Consider the following 19,662-nt stretch of genomic DNA (forward strand, 5'->3'; position numbering starts at 1 on the left):
AGGAAGTGTTGGGTAATAGGGCATAAAAGATGTAACGCTGTCTCTGCATGTGCTTCTCTTTGCAGGACGTCCGCCATTTCAATCGCAAATAAAATCTGCAGAGCAGGGCCCATAAAGCCTTGGATCGGGGTGACTGCTCTCCTCAGTGCGGTCCCTCAGTACAGAGCCGGGCCGCTACCCTCGAGGAGGCCGCTTGGAGCCGAGGTGCGGCCGTGGAGCCTGTGAGCACAGCTTCCCGCCACTGCTCCCCTCCATGGAGCCGAGGTGCGTCCCCCAGGGTGGGGAACTCGCTGCAGGTAAGTTGGGGCTTCCTGGCAGCCTCGAGCTCGGTAGGCTGGGGAGGCGGTAAGAGAAGCTAGGCGAGCTCGCGGCCTCAAGAGATGCCCTCGGCCCGCCGCCATTTCGGGGCCGCGGTGGGGCGGTGTCTGTCGGCCGCGGCCGTTGCGGCGTCCACGGACTGCCGTAGGTGGGCATGGCTGCAGGCGAAACTGATCATTTTTTTTTTTGTTTGTTTCTTTTTTAATGCAAATAACACTTAAGCACGTTGTATTGTTGCTAAATTGTCTTCTATAGGTGCGTTTTTGTTTGTTTGTTTTTAATGCTGTTCGGCTTTTAAAAATAAGTCTTTTTTCATTCCGTGCTTTTATCAGTCACTAACAGAGCAAATTGTTTCCTTTTCTTAATTTGAACGAAGTAGCTCTTAAATTGAATTAAAGTGCAAAGCATTATTTATTTTGTGTGGTCTCGGTTGTGAATGCTTGGCACCTCACGTTCTTAGTTTGCTGTCTTTCAGTGCTTCATAAATTATTACTCAAATGCTTCGTTGTGATTATAGTTAAGTTAGTATCTATAATGTAGTAAAGCTTTGGTCTTTTACTGTATATTTTCCATAGGCTTCTAGGAATCTATCTCTGTGCCTCGTCTCAAGAACATTTGCTTTCTTCTGGGCCGTGTCACCTTTAATTCTTCCAATATAAAATTTGGGTAGGAAAGCCAAGCCTTCTTGTAAGTTATTTAAAGGAAACTTCTCCACTGAGAAGTACTGATGTGGCAGGTTTAAGATCCTGTATGAGAATGGAATTACTTGGATAAAATTTGAACAGTATGGTGGTGTTCTATTCAATGTATATGGGAAGAGAAAAGGTGCAAAATAATCTGTGTAATCTTCTAGGCTATTTATTTTTTTTTTTAATCTGCTCTGAAATCCTGCATTTAGGAACAGCTTGTTGCACTTGTTGTAATAGGTAGAACTTGGAGGTACAGCTACTTGTCAGCCTGAGATTATGATTCAGGGTCCAGAATACCAATTGTGGTTTTATATTTAATGTAACTGAATGTTGTTGGCACATGTGAATATTTGTAATTGACTAACGGTCTGACTTCCACTTATAAAGCTGTAATGAAAAGCATATCCTTAATTTCCAAAGCAAGTGGAGTTACATCCAATTGGTTTGATTACAGCTATGTTTTGGAAAGTAAGCATCTGTGTCATTGTAAGAGCAGAAAAATGCACACCATTGAGTTAGACGTTAGTTTCTGAACAGCAGGCTTTATATGATAAATTCCCTTTTGTGTCCACCCCTGAAAAACGTGGGATTAGTAACAGTAATGTGTGGTAGATTGACTAGGTAACATTGTAAATAACACAGCAAAAACAAACAAACAGATCTCCTTGAAAAATAAAACCAGTGCAAGATGAATTCTCCACTTGTAGTTGGAATGTATACATAATTTAAAGCAATCAGAAATCTCTTGCTTATGTTATGTTTTCTTACTTGGTCTATTCTGATGGGAATAGAACAAAAGCAGAATCTTTTTACCTCTTTAAGCCATCTGTATTTCATACACTGTCCCTGCTATCAATTGTTTGTAACGTTTCTTTAATAATAGTGATAGGGTTGAACTTTTGAGTGATTTAGGATACTTCTTTGTAAAATCTGGTATGTTTTTTTCTCTTATAGAAGCGTCACTACAACAGTATGTTGGGGTGGCTGGGGGAGGGAGAAAGGTTTTAAGAGAACCAACCCTGTCAGCTGATTCTGTTCAGAAAGCAAGATGTCAAAACAGCCCAAACCTGCAAAGAGCTAAATATGTAATATAGGTATGGCAGTATTGACATTCTTGTTGTTGAGAGAGTAGTTTTCTTTGGTATCTAAAAATGGGAGTTTGCACATTTTCAAATGTGAGGAAATAAAGTACAATTTCTTCACATGATCTCACTGAACTCTAGTGTATACTAACATTATAAAAGGCTAAACAGGTTGGTTTATGCACATTTAATTCTGGATGTGCTTGATGCTTCACTTGTCTTACTTAGCACACGTATGCAAAGTTTTCTGTTCGTGAATGCTACTAAGTGTTCACAAGGCTGTTCTCTTATTTTTTTTTTCCTATGCTTTTTGTGTTTTGTTAATTTCTTCGGAGATATTTAGAAGACCTAGGATTACAAACTTCTTATAATAAGTGCTAATTTTAGCCCTGCATCATTTCCCTGCTTGGTTAGGCACTTTTTTGAAGATCTGAGCTTTAGTTGCTTGTGGTGCACTCATCTCTCTGAAGTTTGCTGTTCACGAGATGTGTTTGTGCATCATGTCTAGTCACCTGAACTCCCTCTGTAGCCCAGGAAGGGAAACAAGTGTTTCTGGGGCATGACTGACTTAATCACACGGCAGATGTACGAATCGCTTCTCTCACTGTTGACTTTAGAAATCCCTGTTTCTGCCCATTGATCTTAACGGAAGTCTAGACAGTTAGCTCAGCTGAAGTCTTCTACTCTGTAGATTTCCGTATTCAGGAGGAGATAAATCCTGCCCCTTAAGTCTCACTGAAATCCGGAGGGGGTTATGCTTGCTTATGTTCTTAGTGCTAGGCAATGTTTTATATAGTTGGTGAATCTAAGAAGCTCTTTAATTATTTTTTGGGAATTTATCTGACTTCGTTTCAGAGGTCAACATGATTTAAGAATTAAATGGTTTGAAGAAATAAATTTCACAATACGTTTTAATTGAGTTTCTTTGTGCTTTTGACATTTCAGATTTTTTGTTTGTTTGTTTCAGTATCATTTTAACATCTTGTTCTTTTTATATAAAAGGAGATATTTGAAAATGGCTATGCTGAAGGTGTTGTTTAGACTAATGGTAATAAAACTGAATGTTTCAGTAAGTATGTACATGTTATATATCTTTGTTTAAAAATGACACTGCCAAGCAGCATTGGTTTAATAAACATTTTACATATTTTACAATAAAAGCTGCTTAATTGGAACACAAGGCATACTTTAGTTCATCTTGATTATACAGCTGTCCCATTATCATTATTTATTATATACATAAAAGACAGCATTATGTTAGGCATACTAATTAAATCAAGTTTATTTCATTGTTGCTTAATGTTATAGCCATATGTGTCTGCAGCTCAGTTCTGCTAGAGCGCTTGCATCGTTTAGTGAACTATTTTGTGTTCCATTATAACAGGTCAGTAACTTGGTTGCCATCATGTAGTGCATGAGATCACACAGATATGGGTGATTTTTCACCTTTATCTGCAGCATGTAATTGACAAACCTGTTGAAGTGAAAATTGTGCAGACAAAACTGTTTTTCCTATTATGTTTGTACCATTAATGCCAGACCATACACTTAATTTGGATTGTAAACTTTTAAAATATTTATAATGTGATGTTGTGTGGGACTGTGAAATAACTTTCAGCTGCACAGCAGCGGTGGCAGCAATTTAGTGCTGCCCTCGTAAGTCCTTTAGTTTGTAACCATCTATTTCAAGTATGAGGAGAACAGAGCTCTTTGATGCCTGGAAGTTAACTGCATTATAGTCTATTTTGTGTCTTACTACATGAATTCTCAAAGTCTTCAATTTTGGATGATAATGGTCTGAACAAGAAATTGATGTTCTCAAAACAGTAAGGTTTTTGTCAGAGGCATTTGAAGTTTCTTCCATTATTAGATGTGAGTTACGTGTGTGAACTTAAGGTTGATACCCAGGTGTGATGTCCTGTAACAGCAAACAATTCTTCAAATACTTAATGATTTCAAATAAGTTCAGGTTTTGGTTTTATTTTTGAAGGCCTTGCCACTTTAAATCTGAGTATTTCCCTGTTTCTGTAAAGACCACTGAAACTAACCCTCCTATCACTGTGGTTTCCATGTCTTCAAGGTCAGCCAAAAATTTATGGGTAGGGTTCAGACAGATGAATTATTTAAAATTCACCTCCCTTACCCACAAACACTTCCTGAAGGACTTCTTAAAAGTTCTTGAGCAGAAGCTTTGCCTGTGTGAGCTGATTAGCTAATCCCTCAATGTCTGGTTTAGGCAGGCGTTTCTGTGATAAGAGCCTGATAGAGGAACCCAAAACTGCCTAGGGAACACTCAGCTCATCCCAAGGTCACTGTTTTGGTGGGGCTTTTTTGTTTGTTTGTTTTACTTCATCACTTTCTTTTTCTCCTTAGTGAGTAGTCCATTTTCATCTGACCGCTGACTTTAAGTTTAACCCTTTCTGAGCTAACTGAGGTTAGGGAAAGGTTCTTCACCAAGAGACTTCCATAATTCCAATGCATGTTTTGATATTCTTTAACAATAATGTGAAGTCTTTGGAATTTAGAGTAGTGCTACATATATGAAGTTTCCAACTGAGAATAAAGCGAACTTTAAAGATGATTATCTAAAATATATGTTTTTTTTCTTATTTTTGAGTCTTTCTTTCTGTTTACTTGTTGTGGGCAGCCTCAGAACTGGGGTGAGATCTGTCAGCATGGTATCTTCCTGTACCAAGTGGTACAGGAACTGGTGTAGGAATTGCTACAGGAACAGTATGAACTGCTGCATCAAATGCAGCTGCAGAAACAGCAAATCACTGTAGAAAGGTAGCGTTTGTGTCTCAGATTTAACCTGATTATTTCTGCTTTCTTGCTAATTTTCTTACCTGAAGGAATGGCATGAAGCTGCTTCAGAGGAGGGTCAGATTGGGGATTAGGCAAAGATTCTTCACCAGAGAGTGTTTGGGTACTGGAACAGATTCCCTGGGGCACAGGCCCAATCTTCTGGAGTTCAAGGAGCATTTGGACATTGCTCTCAAACGTAGGATTTGAGAATTTTGGGTGATGCTGTGTAGAGCCAGGAGCTGGATTCAATGATCCCTTGGGTCCCTTCCAAGTCGGAGTATTCTGTGATTATATCTAAGGTCCTCAAAAGATCTTTTATCACCTCTTTGTTCCCCTTTGTCATCTACCATTGAGCTGTTCAGGGCAGCTCGTGACTGCTTGGTTTGAGGTAATCCTAAACAAGTATATAAACTGGGAGAAGAATTCTTTGAGACTTAGGGGTCCTGGTTGATGAAAAACTTAACATGAGCTGGCAGTGTGCTCTTGGATTACAGAAGGCCAATGGTATCCTGGGTTCCATCAGAAGTAGGGTGGCCAACAGGACCAAGGAGGTGACTGTCCCCCCTCTGCTCTGCCCTTGAGAGGCCCCATCTGGGGTACTGCATCCAGGCCTGGGGCCCCTGTGCAGGGAAGATGAGAAGCTTTTGAAGAGGGTGCAGAGGAGGGCCACAATGATGATCCAAGGTCTGGAATGCCCCTCCTGTGAAGACAGGCTGAAGGAAGGCTTGTTCAGCCTGAAGAAGGGAAGGCTGCAAGGACACCTCATGGTACCTAAAGGGAGTTTATAAACGTGGGAAAACAATTTGTATGAGTAGATAGTGATTGAAGAAGGGGGAATGGTTTTAAACTAAAGGAGGGGACATTTAGGTTAGATGTCAAGGGAAAGCTTTTACTGAGAGTGTTGAGGTGCTGGAACAGGTTGCCCAGAGAGGCTGTGGATACCATGTCCCTGGAGGTGTGTAAGGCCAGGTTAGATGGGACCCTGGGTAATCTGATCTAGTTCTTGCTCTAGTGGCAAGCAACCCTACCTTTGACTGGGGAATGGAATCTTGATGATCCTTGGGGTGCCTTCCAACTCAAGCCACTCTACAAATTTATGATTTCTAAAATTTTTTTGTACTTCTTTCAGCATCTGAACACTTGCTCAGTGATCTTCCACAGCTGAGACTTATCTTTAGGTTGGATATTAGGAGAAACTTTTTCTCTCAAAGGGTGGTCAGGCACTGGAATGGCTGCCCAGGGAGGTGGTGGAGTCGCCGTCCCTGGCAGTGTTCAAGAGGCGCCTGGATGAGGCGCTACGAGAGATGGTTTGGTGCTTGTGGCACCGATAGGAATGGGAGGGTGGTTGGACTAGATGATCTTGTAGATCATTTCCAACCTTGTGATTCTGTGATTCTAAGTAGGGTTTGAGAGCAAGAGGGCTGGTGATAGGTTTCCTTCTTTGTGTCAAGAATCTGGAGACACCAGGCCTGTTTGACATCTGTTTTAGCTGATCCTGTCCTCTGACTGTGCTCTCAGTGAGGTTTGAGGCTTTGCATAGGAAACTTGTCATTGGTCTGTATGCCTTAGTGAGGGTGCTACTTCTAGCTGGGCTGCTGAGAGAATCAGAAACCTCCTCCTTAGCACTGAATGCAAACAGAGCTTTCTAAGTTGTTATTATTACTGTAACTTAGGTACCAGACGTGAATGATTCTTCTTTCTATTCCTGTTGATATATTTTGACATTAGGAGCTAGGATGCATGATGACTTCTTTCTGCTCTTGTCATGGTCTTGTTTTGTAATTTCCAGTCTAAGATAATTTCTGGTTTAGTTCTTAACCTTTTTCTTCCTAGTCTATAGTGTCATTTCTATGCTGATGTGAGCAAAAATATTATTGATATAACTGTAGCTGCCAATATGCTTTTAGAGGAATGCATTCACAGTTGCTTGTCTTTGGTGTGATACTTCCTGAAAGCAACAGCTTGCCTTGCAATTTTTGCTAATGCACAGTTGGCGAATCTCTAGCAGCATCATCCAGTGTGTAATTTTCTAGGAGCTTTTTATACAGTGGTTTGTGAGAGAGCAGCTTTCCATTTAGGGAGGTGTGGGAAACTTGAATTGGTTTCTGCAATACCTGCTTTTAGTCCTGGAAACATCTCTTTCTGTGATCATAAAAGGAGAACGAGATGGGGATAGGAAGAGCAAAAGACAAGAGAGAAATAAGCTGTTTATTCTCTATAAAATCTTCATAAAATTCATTGTTTCTAGAAATGCATGTAGGTATATCACCGCTAACCGTGAATTACCTGGTTTCAAGATTCCAATAGTATTATTTCTCCAAATATTGGGGTTTTTTCGGTCGTGTTTCTAAAGAAAACCATCTTTGTTATCAGTACTGTTTTGTGGATTTTTTTGGCTTTTCTTTGAATAGCAGCCCTACGAGAGTTTTTTGCACAAAAGTAATTCCCTTTTTTCAGAGTAAGAACTGTGACTGCAGAAGTCTGTATGGAAATTTAAAGAGGAAAAAGCCTCTTTAAATCCAAATCTCATTGCTTAATTCTGTGCTGTGAGGATTAATGTGGATTGCTGTTAAGTGTTTTGATAACTGGTTTTAAAGCAAAGCTAGAACGGTTTATGTGATTTATTTATTTATTTACTACTGTGAATCACTGGATATTTCAACTACAAGGGCTGAGAACTTGGAATATTCAGAAAGGACTTCCTAACTTCTTGGCCTTCTAGTAGCGTAGACATCCTTTCAGTAGTGGATTTTCAGAGGATGTATGGACTTACTGATTTACTTTCATAATGAAGAGGTATGGGCCAAGGCATATGAAGGGCAGGATCATAAAGCATCAGTGGTCAAACAGACAACTGATTCTTTGCTGTATGAGTGGAAATAAACAACACGATAGAAAAAAGGTATTGATATTGATTTTTTTTTTTTTTTTTTTTTTTTGTAATGATAAAAAATGTGTGGATAGTCACAAAGCACTCAAATTAAATACTGTTTTTCCCCATACCTTCTTGCAGCTTTCTTGAATGTAATTTGTGAAAAAATGCTTGTACTGACAAAATATATTACAAAGCAGAAAGTTAGTATTGCCTTTCTCTTCTATAAAAGCAGGTGAACCAGAAAGATTTTGCAAAGAGTTCCCCAGAGAACTCAAAATGAGAAAACAGCAATAAAAATCCATTTGAAAGAAGAATTTGTCTGCCTTAATCTATAGCTCTGCTCTGCAGATAAACTTTGTAAGAATGGAGCTTGATGTGTGTGTTGAGTGATACCTGGGTGAAACTTATGTTTAAGACAATGAGAATCTGGGAAGTGTATTTCAAGTTCAAAGGCAAAGATCTTTGATCCTTAAAAGTTACTACATACTCTTCTTTCTGTGTGATTCTAGGTATCTCATTTTATGCACAGCTTTGATGGTAGCTCAATTACTGGCATGGTTCTGTGTTTGCAAAGTGCTTCCTTTGATGTATAAGGCAAAAGAGCCTTACAGCAGATTGTTGTCCCACAGCAGTGTAGATTCTTTTGGGGGGAAGTAACTTATGCTTTTCCCATGGAATTCTTAAAAAACTTGTGTGAAATGGATTTTAAAAGGCAGAAATCATGCAAAGATATTGTTTATGTATTGAATGATGTAGGTATATAATGGTATAGATAGTGTTGGCTAGTTTCTGAGATCTTGCTGTTTCATTAATCATTTTCAGTACACTGATGCTTAGGCTAATTGTTTTTGCATGGGTAGAGCAGAAATGTAAGATTTCAAGTGGAGAACAATAATTCTGAACATGGGTCTAGATGGATCCCTAGGAATTTCTATCTTACACTTTGTGCTCATGCTTCAAGATGTGAATGGTGTGTATCTGAATGGGTGGCATGCAAGGAATGTACAGGAATGTTCAGTAGCATAGGGAAGGTGGGGAAAAAAAACCCCAAAAGGCATCTGTTTTTCTAAATGCCTCTGCTGGGTAAATAAATACATAATGTGAGGTGACTTATGTCTAAAGTTGAGGGGGAAATTATCAGTTTAGTGATTCAGACGATCTGGTGAAAGGATGGCATGAAATGCCTCACTGAATTCTGTGCTGTTACTGTTTCAGATATTCAACACCATTTATTGTAGTGCTTCATTCATAGCTTCTTGGATAAAAAGATTTAAAAAATAGGATGATTGAGAATTTTTGTGTTAGGGCTAGGAGAAAAGCATAGGGAGGATTTTATTCAGTGAAAGTTTCTTTGCTGTTGCAAAGAACCTTATTGATGTGAATTTGTGTAAGTTACATGTGAACACGTGAATTCCTGTTTTGAATGGAAAGGACTGACTTTACAGTTCTTGATGGCAGGAATTGAAGAAAAGGCACCTTTACTCCAGCCTGAGTCTGCATTTTGTTAGCAGTATCTCTGAAAAGACTTTTCTGCAAGCGTGAGATATGATGCTTATGAAGACTTAAAACCAAAGGTACAGCAGTACCAGGTATCCAAAACTGGAAGCTACCAATATCCTCAGGTGTTTGTTTTTATTTTTAGAGAATTTTTAAAGTTTTAGAGACTTTTTGATACCCTATCAAGAAATCGTATGTGTTGGGTCTAAACTAATATAATACCTTTCTTCAGCCATAGGGTTTTAGTGATTTTTTTTCTTTTATTTTTTTCCTAGGATTTTTAGCATTTTCACTTCTGTTTTAGTTGAAATAACATTGCTATTTAATATGTTGCTAGTATAAGCCTGTTTGAACTGTTTTCTGATTTCCATAATTGTTATCAAATGCTATGTTTATTGGTGTTAGTACTGAAGCACAGCTCATGGATGTTTTAGTCTCACATTGTAGACTATGTAATTGTAGTTATTTATATTTCTTCTGTTGTCCTAGGTTGATTTTTGGATTGTGGTAGAAATAAGATAATTGGTCTCACTGTTAAATGGCTTTCAAAGCTAAGGAAAGTGTGTGCAATTTGCTTTAATAAAATCATGGTGAAGGTATTTTTTCTTTTTTTCTTTTTTTTTTTTTTTTTTGTATGCAATAGGAGTCAAAGACAGAAGAGAAAATCAAATCTGGTATTTGAAAATATCAAAACTGGCACTGGCTTTTGCCATTATCCACTCCAAACCACCAGGAAAGAGCTGCAAAGAATACACTGAGCACCTTGCCAAACTTGTATCTGAACAAGACTTCAACTGGAAATGGAAAGTTAAAGCACTAGAAGCTGAAATTTTTCGATTACGTCAGGAGCTTCTTTTGAACAAGATCTGTCAGAGAGTCTGCTTGGAAAATGGTGAGTTTCTGAAATCATTTCTGACAATCGCCATGCTGCAGTAGCAAGAAATAAAACAGCTTTCGTGTAGCCTGCTCTGTTTCTTGTATGTAGATAATAGAGTTCTAAGTGCTAAGGTGCCTTCGTGGCTTTCCAGAAACCCTTAGACTGTAGAACAGTTACAGAAGTTGTGATGAGAGATAGCTTGAAAATTTAATACTTTGTCAGAACTTATATTTTAACCCTCAAAATCAACATGTGTCATATGGAATAATTCCAGAAAAATACAAATATTACTGTATGCATGTTAATTCAAAATATTACTCCATAGTCTGCAAGATGCTAGTGTCTTAAAGACATTGTTTTTTTAACTACTTTAAACAAGCTTAAAATTAGAACATAGGCCTAATATGTTGAAAGCATGAATCCCTGATACATATGACAAGGAAAGGTAGGACAGGCAGAGAACTATACGCATGCTCTCTCTGTTAATGTGAACAGACACTGGATTCTGTGGGTATTTTGTGGAATCACAGCTCTCCAAGATCATCTGGTCCAACCAGTTTATTATTATAAATGATGTATTAATGTAAGTTTGACACTGTAGGGTCCAGGAAAACCTTTTAAGTAAGGAATATGGTAATTAAAGACTATTTTAGCTGGAAGGAAGGGTATCTAGCTAGTTACTTTCAAAGTTGTGATTATTATTATTATTTTTTTTTTTTTTAAGGAAGTTATCTAATGGAAAACTTGATGAGGCTTTAATGATGTAATGGGAATAAGTGCACTCACAGCAAGTTTACTGATGACACTAAGCTAAATGGTACAGTTGATATAACAGAAGAAAGGGATAGCATCCTAGGGGACCTGAACAAGTCTGAGAAGTGGGGCCAAGTGACCCTAATGAGATTCAACAAGGCCAAGTGCAAGTTGCACTCAGGCTGGGGCAATCCCGGATGTGTACAGACAGACTGGGAGAAGAGAGCATTAAGATCAGCCCTGTGGAGAAGGACTTAGAGGTTCAGGTGGGTGAAAAGCTTGATGCAAGCCAAGAGTGTGTATTTGAAGCCTGGAAGGCCAACAGTGTCCTTAGCTATATCAAAACAGATTGCCAGCAGGGCAAGGGGGGAGGCGATAGTCCTGCTCTACTTTGCCTTTGTGAACACCTGCAGTATTACATTGAGGTCTAGGACCTCCAGCCGAAGACACAGAGCTGTTGGAGCAGATCTAAAGGAAGGCCATGAAAATGATCATAGGGCTGGAGCATTTCTCCAAAGATTAAGGTCTGAGGGAGCTAGGCGTGCTCAGCTTGTGGAAGAGAAGGTTCTAGGGAGACCTCCTTGTGACCTTCCAGTACTTAAAGGCAACTTAGAAACAGAGGGAAGACTGATTTATTTATTTATTTTTACATGGGCTAATAGTGACAAGATAAGAGGGAATAGTTCTCTGCTAAAAGAGGAGAATTAGATTGGATGTCAGAAGAACATCTTTATTTAGAGGATAGTGAGGCATTGACACAGGTTGCCCAGAAAAGCGGTGGGTGCCCCATCCCTGGAGGTGTTCAGTGCCAGGTTGGATGGAATCTTGGGAAGCCTGATCCAGTTGTTGGCAACCCTGTTGACAGATGGGGGTTTGGAACAAGATAATCTTTGAGGTCCTTCCTATGCCATTCTGTGATTCTGTGGTACTGGAATGCTTTTATATTAAAACTGTGCCATTTTTATTGCCTTGTGAAAAGATTGAAAAGATTTCTAGATTATAAATTTAGCTGGGAGGGGTAATGTGTTAGACTTTACTTAAAGATTTTAATGATTTACTTTTTTTTATCACTAGACTCTCTAGAAAAGTGATTTACTAACTATTCATATTTAGTTAGTCTTTATATGCCTCTTTTCTGCCACTTATTCCAAACATGAATAGTAGTTGTGGTCGTAAGATGGGAGATCAGCAGAACATGTCAGTAGACTGCAGATTAAATCAGTTTGCACTGCTAGTAAACCTAGTTAGAAAACATTTTGACATTTTAAATATTTATAGTTGTTCACATCAGCCCCTCCTATCTCACATGATGTCCAAGATGAGTAGGACATTCACATTTTTTCACAAGGGCTTTCCTTAACATTAAAAATTCCGAGTTCTTGGAGTCTAATTTTGATATGTTTGTCTTTTGTGGTGTTTCTTTTGTCTGATTTGACTCTTCCCCCTATCGCCCACCTCCCTCCAACCTTTGTATGGTGTATAAAGTTTTCTGATAATGAAATTGAGCCATCTGTTCTCTTGGAAGGAAGATACTCTTAATCAGACATGTGACTGCTGAGTGAGCATTCATAGTTAAGGTTAAACTGGAGACATGCTCAGTCTCTTATATTTGAGTAAAGAAACTGATAGGATATCAGTTGGTGAGTTCTGTTCACTCTTCTGTTGGTCTAGTTGATAATTTGTATCAAGAGCAGAACAAGAGCTAAAATTAAAGGAAGATGATTGTAAAGGAAGATGATTTGTAGGGGCAAAACCTACCTGAAATAAGGGACATTCTACTACTGAAATTTTCTGCTCTGGAAAATAAAATTCTTCTGTGTTGTGCCTGTCTTGAGATTTTCAGGTTTTTGGATAGGAGTCTGCTGCTGAGATAGGAAGGCACAAGGAGCATGACTCCCTTTTGGAAAGAAAGTAGTGTAAATGGGGTTCCATCCTGTTTGCCTGAAGGTTGCTGTCTAGACACCAAGTTTTCTACCTAATGTTGTACCAGAGAAGTTCCCCTTTGGGCTGAGAGTAGATGGGGTTGTTCCTAGTGCCAGGTGTCTAGAGACACCATGGATTTTCTTCTGCCTCCGTTTGTTTCTACAGCCATGTATTTGGACTTGGCTTTCTGCCTAAAACAGTGCAACCTTTTAGAAGAATTCAGATCCTCAGCTTTTCTCTGGCTCTCTTGTATTCTGTTTAACAATTCTATTAATGCAAAAATAGCAGGGTTTCGCAATCTGTCACCAAAAATACTGTCACAGTAAGAGTCAGATACTGTTAGTCTCCTGCTGCCAATTGAGAGCTAAAGAGTTTGTCTTTCAGCCAAGGTTCACCTTACAGCTGAATCTTCCTTGCACTATGTTCTGAATAATAATAATAATAATAATAGTTTTTTTCTGAGGCTTTGGGGATTATTAGAGATGGCCTATGGAATTTTATTTCCTTCATGTGGGAAACTTGTGAGCTCTTTGAAACTGTGATGGTTGTTTTCTTCATCTAAGGATAAACACAGAATGGATGTACAAGCACTTGAAGAAGAAAACAAAAAATACCTGTTTTTAAAGCCATTTTATCTGAATTATTTTTATCCAACCTTACTAAAGACCCTAAGAAGTGTATGTATCCTTGATGAAGGGGAGAAACATGGTTTACTTAACTAATTTGTTTTTCAGTATGAGTTGCTACATTTTAATGTGCTTTTTATGACATTGCTGTGGTATGCATTCACTGACTGTGTGGAAACACTTATTTGACTTCATGTGAAGTTTCTTTCTGAATGCAAGGACTTTGGTATCCCTTTCATATGGTGGTACTTTGTATGTCAGCCATCCAAGAAGCAAAGCAAATCTTTCTGTAGAGAGACTGTGACAGACTGTGCTAATGTAACATCATGCAGTCCAACAAGAAGAAGTCCTGCATTTTGGGAGAAACACCTCCAGGCACCTGGGCATGCTGGGAGCCACCCAGCTGGAAAGCAGCCTGGCAGAAAAGGGCCTGGGTTTCCTGGTGAACTCCAAATTGAACATGAGCCAGCAACTAGCCCTTCCTGCGAAGAAAGTTAGTAGTATCCTGGGCTACATTAGGCAAAGTGTTGACAGGGAAGTGATCCTTCCTCTGTATTCATCAGTACAGTACAGCATCAGTAGTGCTGATGCCGTACCTCGAGTGCTGAGTCCAGCTCTGGGCTCTGCAGTACCAGAGGGACATAGACAGGAGTAAGTCCAGCAGAAGGCCACCAGGATGATGAAGGAACCAGAGAATTTCACCCATAAAGAGGCTGAGAGAGTTGGGGATGTCATCAGTGTATAGAAACATCTGAAAGGAGGGTGTAAAAAGAACAAAGCCAGGCTGTTTTCAGTGGTGCTCAGTGCCAGGTCAAAAGATAATAGATATAAACTGGAATAAAGGAGATTCCTTCTGAATGTGTCTTAATTTCAACTGGGATGGAATTTGGGGGATTTTTTTTTTTTTTTATTTTATTTTTATTTTATTTTTTTTTTTTTTTTTTTAATTTTTTTTTTTTTTATTTTTTTTTTTTTTTTGTCAGAATGTCTGGTATGATGCTATGTTTTAGTTCCAGAAGAAAAACAGTGTTGATGATACACATGCACACGTGTAAATATAGTTATAACGATGATCCTTTTCCTTTTCTCTAGGTTAGTAAATAAATAGTTTGATCTCAACTCATAAGCTGTACTTTGCTTTTTCTTTTCCCTCAATTATCTCCCACAGGGAAGCTGGGGGAAGTGAGTGAACAACTGTGTGGTGCTTAGCTTCCTGCTGAGTGAAACCACAACAATACAAGGAAGCACTTCTGTGCTGTGCTGGTGATGGAGCGCTGGCACAGGTTGCCCAGAATGTTTGTGGGGTCTCCTGGTTGGAGATGCCCAAAAGTTACATGGGGCAAGAAGCAAAGAGTGTTGGATCAGTTGACCTCCTGAATTTTCTTCCAACCTTGTAATTCTTTGTAGTTGTTTATTTTTCACCTTGCCAATATTGTCCTTACAGCTATGCCTATTGGTTTAAAAGAAAAAAAAAAAAAAAAAAGTTTGACTTTCATTTGATTCAGATTAGAATTGATGTAGAGAAGGAGGCACTACTGAAGAATGAGAACAAAACATTTGAACACTGTTGCCTCTTTGCTTTGGGAGCTGCATGAAAAGACAAAAGGTCTTATAAAGTATTGATTGATTTATTCACAGGTGGAAGCACCTGTCATCTAAAGCAAAATTCTTAACCATGATCAATTCATCAAATCAACGATCGTACTGTTTCTTGGCAGCCTCTGCTGAAGAGATCTGGAAAAGCTTGCAGCTGTTACTGCAACTCAAGAAGGCATAATGGAATACTCAGCCCTTTTTTGCCTGGCAAATATCTGGGGAATGACAATTTAGAGGAGATAGATACGTTGCTTTGACTGTTTTAGGCTGATAGGCTTGACAGATTCCAAGTTAGTTATCTGGGACATATTAGCAAAACTTGTACCGCCCATGTCTTTTGTTTTGCTTATCTTCACCATCAATCTTGGTTTATATTATTCCCTTTTTGTGCAGGGGACAGAAATATACTGAACTGGTTGCTTCTTTAATAAAAATTAATAATAAGGATTTTTCCTCTTTTTTTTTTTTAAATATTATTTTACTCATCCTTTCTTGTATCATTTACAGAAGGTCTTCATCTTCCCTCCTGTGTTTTTAGCTTCAACAGTAGCATGTAGTTGCCAGCACATCCTTCTGTGGTGTGCCTGTGTGTGAAGGTAGAAGCCGAATTCTCATTCACTGTATGTGAGCAACATGACTGTTTTTTGGTTTGGTTTTTTTTTTTCAGCTGTTTCTTGCGGTTGCATTTGACTTTTCAGGATTTTGTCCCCTGATTTCTGCTTACTGCGCCAAGACTTTTGTGGCAGTTTTTACCTCTTTAAGGAATAAGAAATAGGGACAAAAAAAACATTTTGTATCCCTTGTTTTAGCTTGTTTACTTAGTGTGTTTCTCAAGATATTTAGCTGTACCTGTGGAAAAAGGAAGCAGTTTTCTTCCTAGATTAGTATGAATGGAGATGCTTCAGTCTATTTTCTTCTTGTTGTGAGTTACTCTTTCTGCAAAAGCAGAAGCATACAGTACTAGAATAAGCCAGATCTGAAGTAGAAACTGATAAACTTTACAGAACTCCATGTAAGTATGCTTGTTTTGAGACAGAGTTCAGCTGTATCTTCCCTTTCCGCTTCCCATGGGTTGAGTATTTCTTGCCCAGCAGATAGTGACAGAACTTCTGGGTGCTCAGCTTAAAGCCCCAACTTTTCCTCTGGAAGTAGAAGAGGGAGTCAAGTCCTGCTCTGTTTCGAGTAGGGAGAGTGTTAGCCAGTGAAAATATTTTCTGAATAATTTGATACAAACTTCTGAAAAGGAGAAACTTCACTGTGACTTAAATAGCACCTTGTGGTGTTTCCCTTCCTGCTTACATTAACAAGAGTAGTGGGAGAACATAATTGGTGTGTGTGTGTGTGTGTGTATATATATATATATATATATATATTTATAATTTATTTATTTTTTGCTTCCCCTCCCCATCTCTTTCTAGAGAGAAGACAATTAGGTGAATTCAGGTCAGACCAAAACATTTGCATATTTCTCAGTGAATATATCTGGAATCTTAGAAAGAAATGTTCCTCTTTAGTGGAGCATCTTTGGCTTCTTTCTTTCCCTAAGTTACTACTTCTAATGTGAGAAGATTTCCTGTTGGGCGGAAGTCAATGTTTAGTTTGTTGCTATGGAAAAAAGATATGTTTACTTTTGTTTCATGTTTAGGGATGTGGTATGAAGAGATTTTTTTTCCACCCTCCTCAGTGACAAAGGTTGCCTTCTGTCCATACAGATCCATAAGGGGAGCCCAGTCTACCTAAGCACCATGTCAGCAGTTACTTTCTCTAATGCAGACAGTACTGCAGTAATGAACAATCAGTTGACATCAGTGTACTCTTGTGCTTCTACCAGCAGTACTAATGCAAGTGGGCAGCATTGCAAATTGCCTTAGAACCATAAAAGTATTTTAAGGAGGAGAGTAGGACAATAAAAACAGATATGAGGTGACAACATTGAGGTTAAAATGTGCTTGGTGTAGAACACGGCTTTTGGAATAAGATGATGAGATAAATCTGTTCCCTGTAATAGTAGTGACACAGTGAGGAACTTAAGGAGAGCTGAGGCCTTTTCAAGATAAGTGAATTTGCAATCTGGAAAAAGCACCAGCTGGGGCATAATCATTCACTGAAATTTCAGAGTACTGCTCCTTCCGTGTATTGCAGGTCTATTTGGGTTGTAGAATTTTCTCTTTGAAAGCTGTCTGTTTAGTCAGGTAGAATTGCTACAGTTGTCCTAAACACATACTTGGAACGATGGGATTCAAGAAGCATCTTTTTCCTTCCAAGTTTCTGTTTGACAAACTCCCTTAGAAGTGAAAACAAGCCAATTATCCCAGCAAGACAAAGTTTGTAGTTATCACGTGCATTTCTTGTATTTGTCAAGTTCCTGATAAGGTGCACAGTAATTTTTAGGACTGAAGCTCATGCAAGCAAGTGGGATTAATAATTCCTTTCTTTTGGTAAACAGAAAAATAATACTGGGAAAAAATGCATATGTAAAAACTAGTTTAAAAGTGTTGCCATGGCAACTGGAATTCTCTTGCTTGTAAGTCTACTATGAAGAGCTAAGAATAAGTCAGATTGTTCTCATCAAAGGCAAAGTCTTGGAATGGCTGATGTTGGAAGGGACCTCTGGAGATCACCTAGCCTGACCTGCACAAGCAGGGCCATCATGAACCACTTTCTCAGGACTATGTCCAGGCAGCTTCTGAATATCCCCAAAGAAAGTACAGCCTCCCTGGACAGAATTAGCTTAACTGAAACTTAAGTTTAAATTCCTCAATTAGCTCTTCTTTTTTTATTTTTTATTTTGGGAAGGAGTGGGTGAATATGTAAACATAAATGCCAAACATTGGCATTGTTTTAAAAATATATATATTTTTAGAAATGTATAACCCAAGTGATTTCTTAAGGAGAGTATTTCAACCTTGTAAGGTCATAAAGAATAACTGGAGCTGTATTCCAGTTAATAAAGTCACAGCCAGAGGATTGCTGTGTGTACTGGCTGATATTTGTCACTTAGAGCAGCTAAGTTTGTTTGAAGATGTAAGCTATTTTTAATAAGACCTTATACTGTACTTGCAGTTCAGATAGGTAGTCTTCATGGGTAACGTGAAGCATGTCAACCTAAAATACCTTAGCTTTTAACAGAAGAATTTTCCAAGCTGGTATAAAATCCACAGAAATGCTTAAGTTTTGAATGCAGGTCTTCTAAAAATTTTTCTTTAGAAGAATCCTGGAAGCTTATTATTACTATTACTTCGAACTATTCAAATAATAATAGCTTGAATATGTGAGAGATCTGAAGAAAATTTGATGCATACAGAATTATACCTTGGTTCCAGATCAGGACATGGTGTGCTAACCACATAGAAGTTTGACAGATTTTTTTTTCCCCCTCAAATAGCTTTATTAATAATAAAAACAGCAAAACAGAAACAGGCTTTAACAACAAGCCTATGAAGAAAATTAAAACTGTTCATGTATGCCAGGAGAACAAACTTGATTCACCGCTCATGGAAAGTGCACCTGCAGCAGATCCATCAGTGAAAGTTACATGCAAAATAAGAGTGCTGAAAAATCCAAAAGTGGAAAGTTGAAAGAAATACAAATTGCTTCATATATTTCATCTCCATTTAGAAGCTACTGACAGAACACTTGGAAGCAGAATGCAGTGTCAACAAAGGGGTTTCTAAGGTTCTGAACATTACTGTTAGTCTCATTTTAATGTGTTTTTGTAAGTGAACTGCGCACATTTCAAGCAAGCTTTGTGTTAATCTATGTGCACTCACAAGAAAGAGAATAAAGACAATGCCAAATGCTTGAAACTGCACTATTTTTTTTTTACTTTGCATATTTCCAGTGGTCTTTTCTCTTTGTTTTTCTTACATCTGCCACCTTCACCTATCCTTTGAGAGAGTGTCTTCCACCACCATCCTTCTGTTACAAATGCTGCCTTTCTTATTGGGTAGGAAGAACTATGAGCGTTCCTTTGTCTCTTCTGATCTCTGAGAATCCTTATGACTGCATTTCTGGCTGCAAGCACTCTGGCAACAAATGGTTTTCCTGTACAGATTAAGCAACTGATTACTCCTCTCTTTTTTGTCTGTGGTGTCTCTGGTAAGGTAACTATTCAGAAGTGACAGAATTTGTTCCAGGGCTAGGGTGGATTTGGTGTTAAGAGAACTCTTCTTTCTCAAGAGTAGCTGGAAACTCCACTTTCTCTGACCGTAAGACAGGTTGGCATCACACTTCTGTGGTAAAAGCCACTGTGCCCTGTGGTCCAGCAGCTATATGTTGCATTTTCATGTTGCATGTTTCACAGGGTTTCTTCAACCTTACTTACATACTGCTCGCAATATAGAAGTCACATTCTTGTTCCTTGAACAGCTGCTGATTTTCAGGCTGGATGGTTTCCACAGTGGTGGATATGTGTAGAAGGGTGCCAGTTCTTCAGCCTTTGCACCCCAAGGCTTTTCTTGTATCAGCACCTTGCTTTATCTGGTGAGCACATAATTGTGGTATTCAGCTCAGGATCTTCATATGTGGAAAAGCTGAAGTCCTAAAAGGGAATTGAGAGTCTAAATATTTCATTGATATGATGTGACATTTTTAAGGAGACTATAAATTATTCATGAAAAAA

General features: G+C 38.6%; 1 protein-coding gene across 1 annotated transcript in view; it reads left to right on the forward strand.

The window, feature by feature from the left end:
- The first annotated feature begins 253 nt into the window (after nt 1-253).
- MEI4 (meiotic double-stranded break formation protein 4) overlaps nt 254-19,662 on the forward strand; it is a 74,288-nt gene continuing 54,879 nt past the window's right edge. Inside the window, exons 1-2 of the mRNA XM_042827213.1 lie at nt 254-296; nt 9,910-10,158. Coding sequence (XP_042683147.1) covers nt 254-296; nt 9,910-10,158 — 292 coding nt within the window. The remainder of the gene's footprint in view (nt 297-9,909; nt 10,159-19,662) is intronic.

This window comes from Centrocercus urophasianus, unplaced genomic scaffold (assembly GCF_019232065.1).
Source record: "Centrocercus urophasianus isolate 14NV4802_14NV808 unplaced genomic scaffold, USGS_Curo_1.0 seq_10, whole genome shotgun sequence".
In the NCBI taxonomy this organism is placed as follows: Eukaryota; Metazoa; Chordata; class Aves; order Galliformes; family Phasianidae; genus Centrocercus; species Centrocercus urophasianus.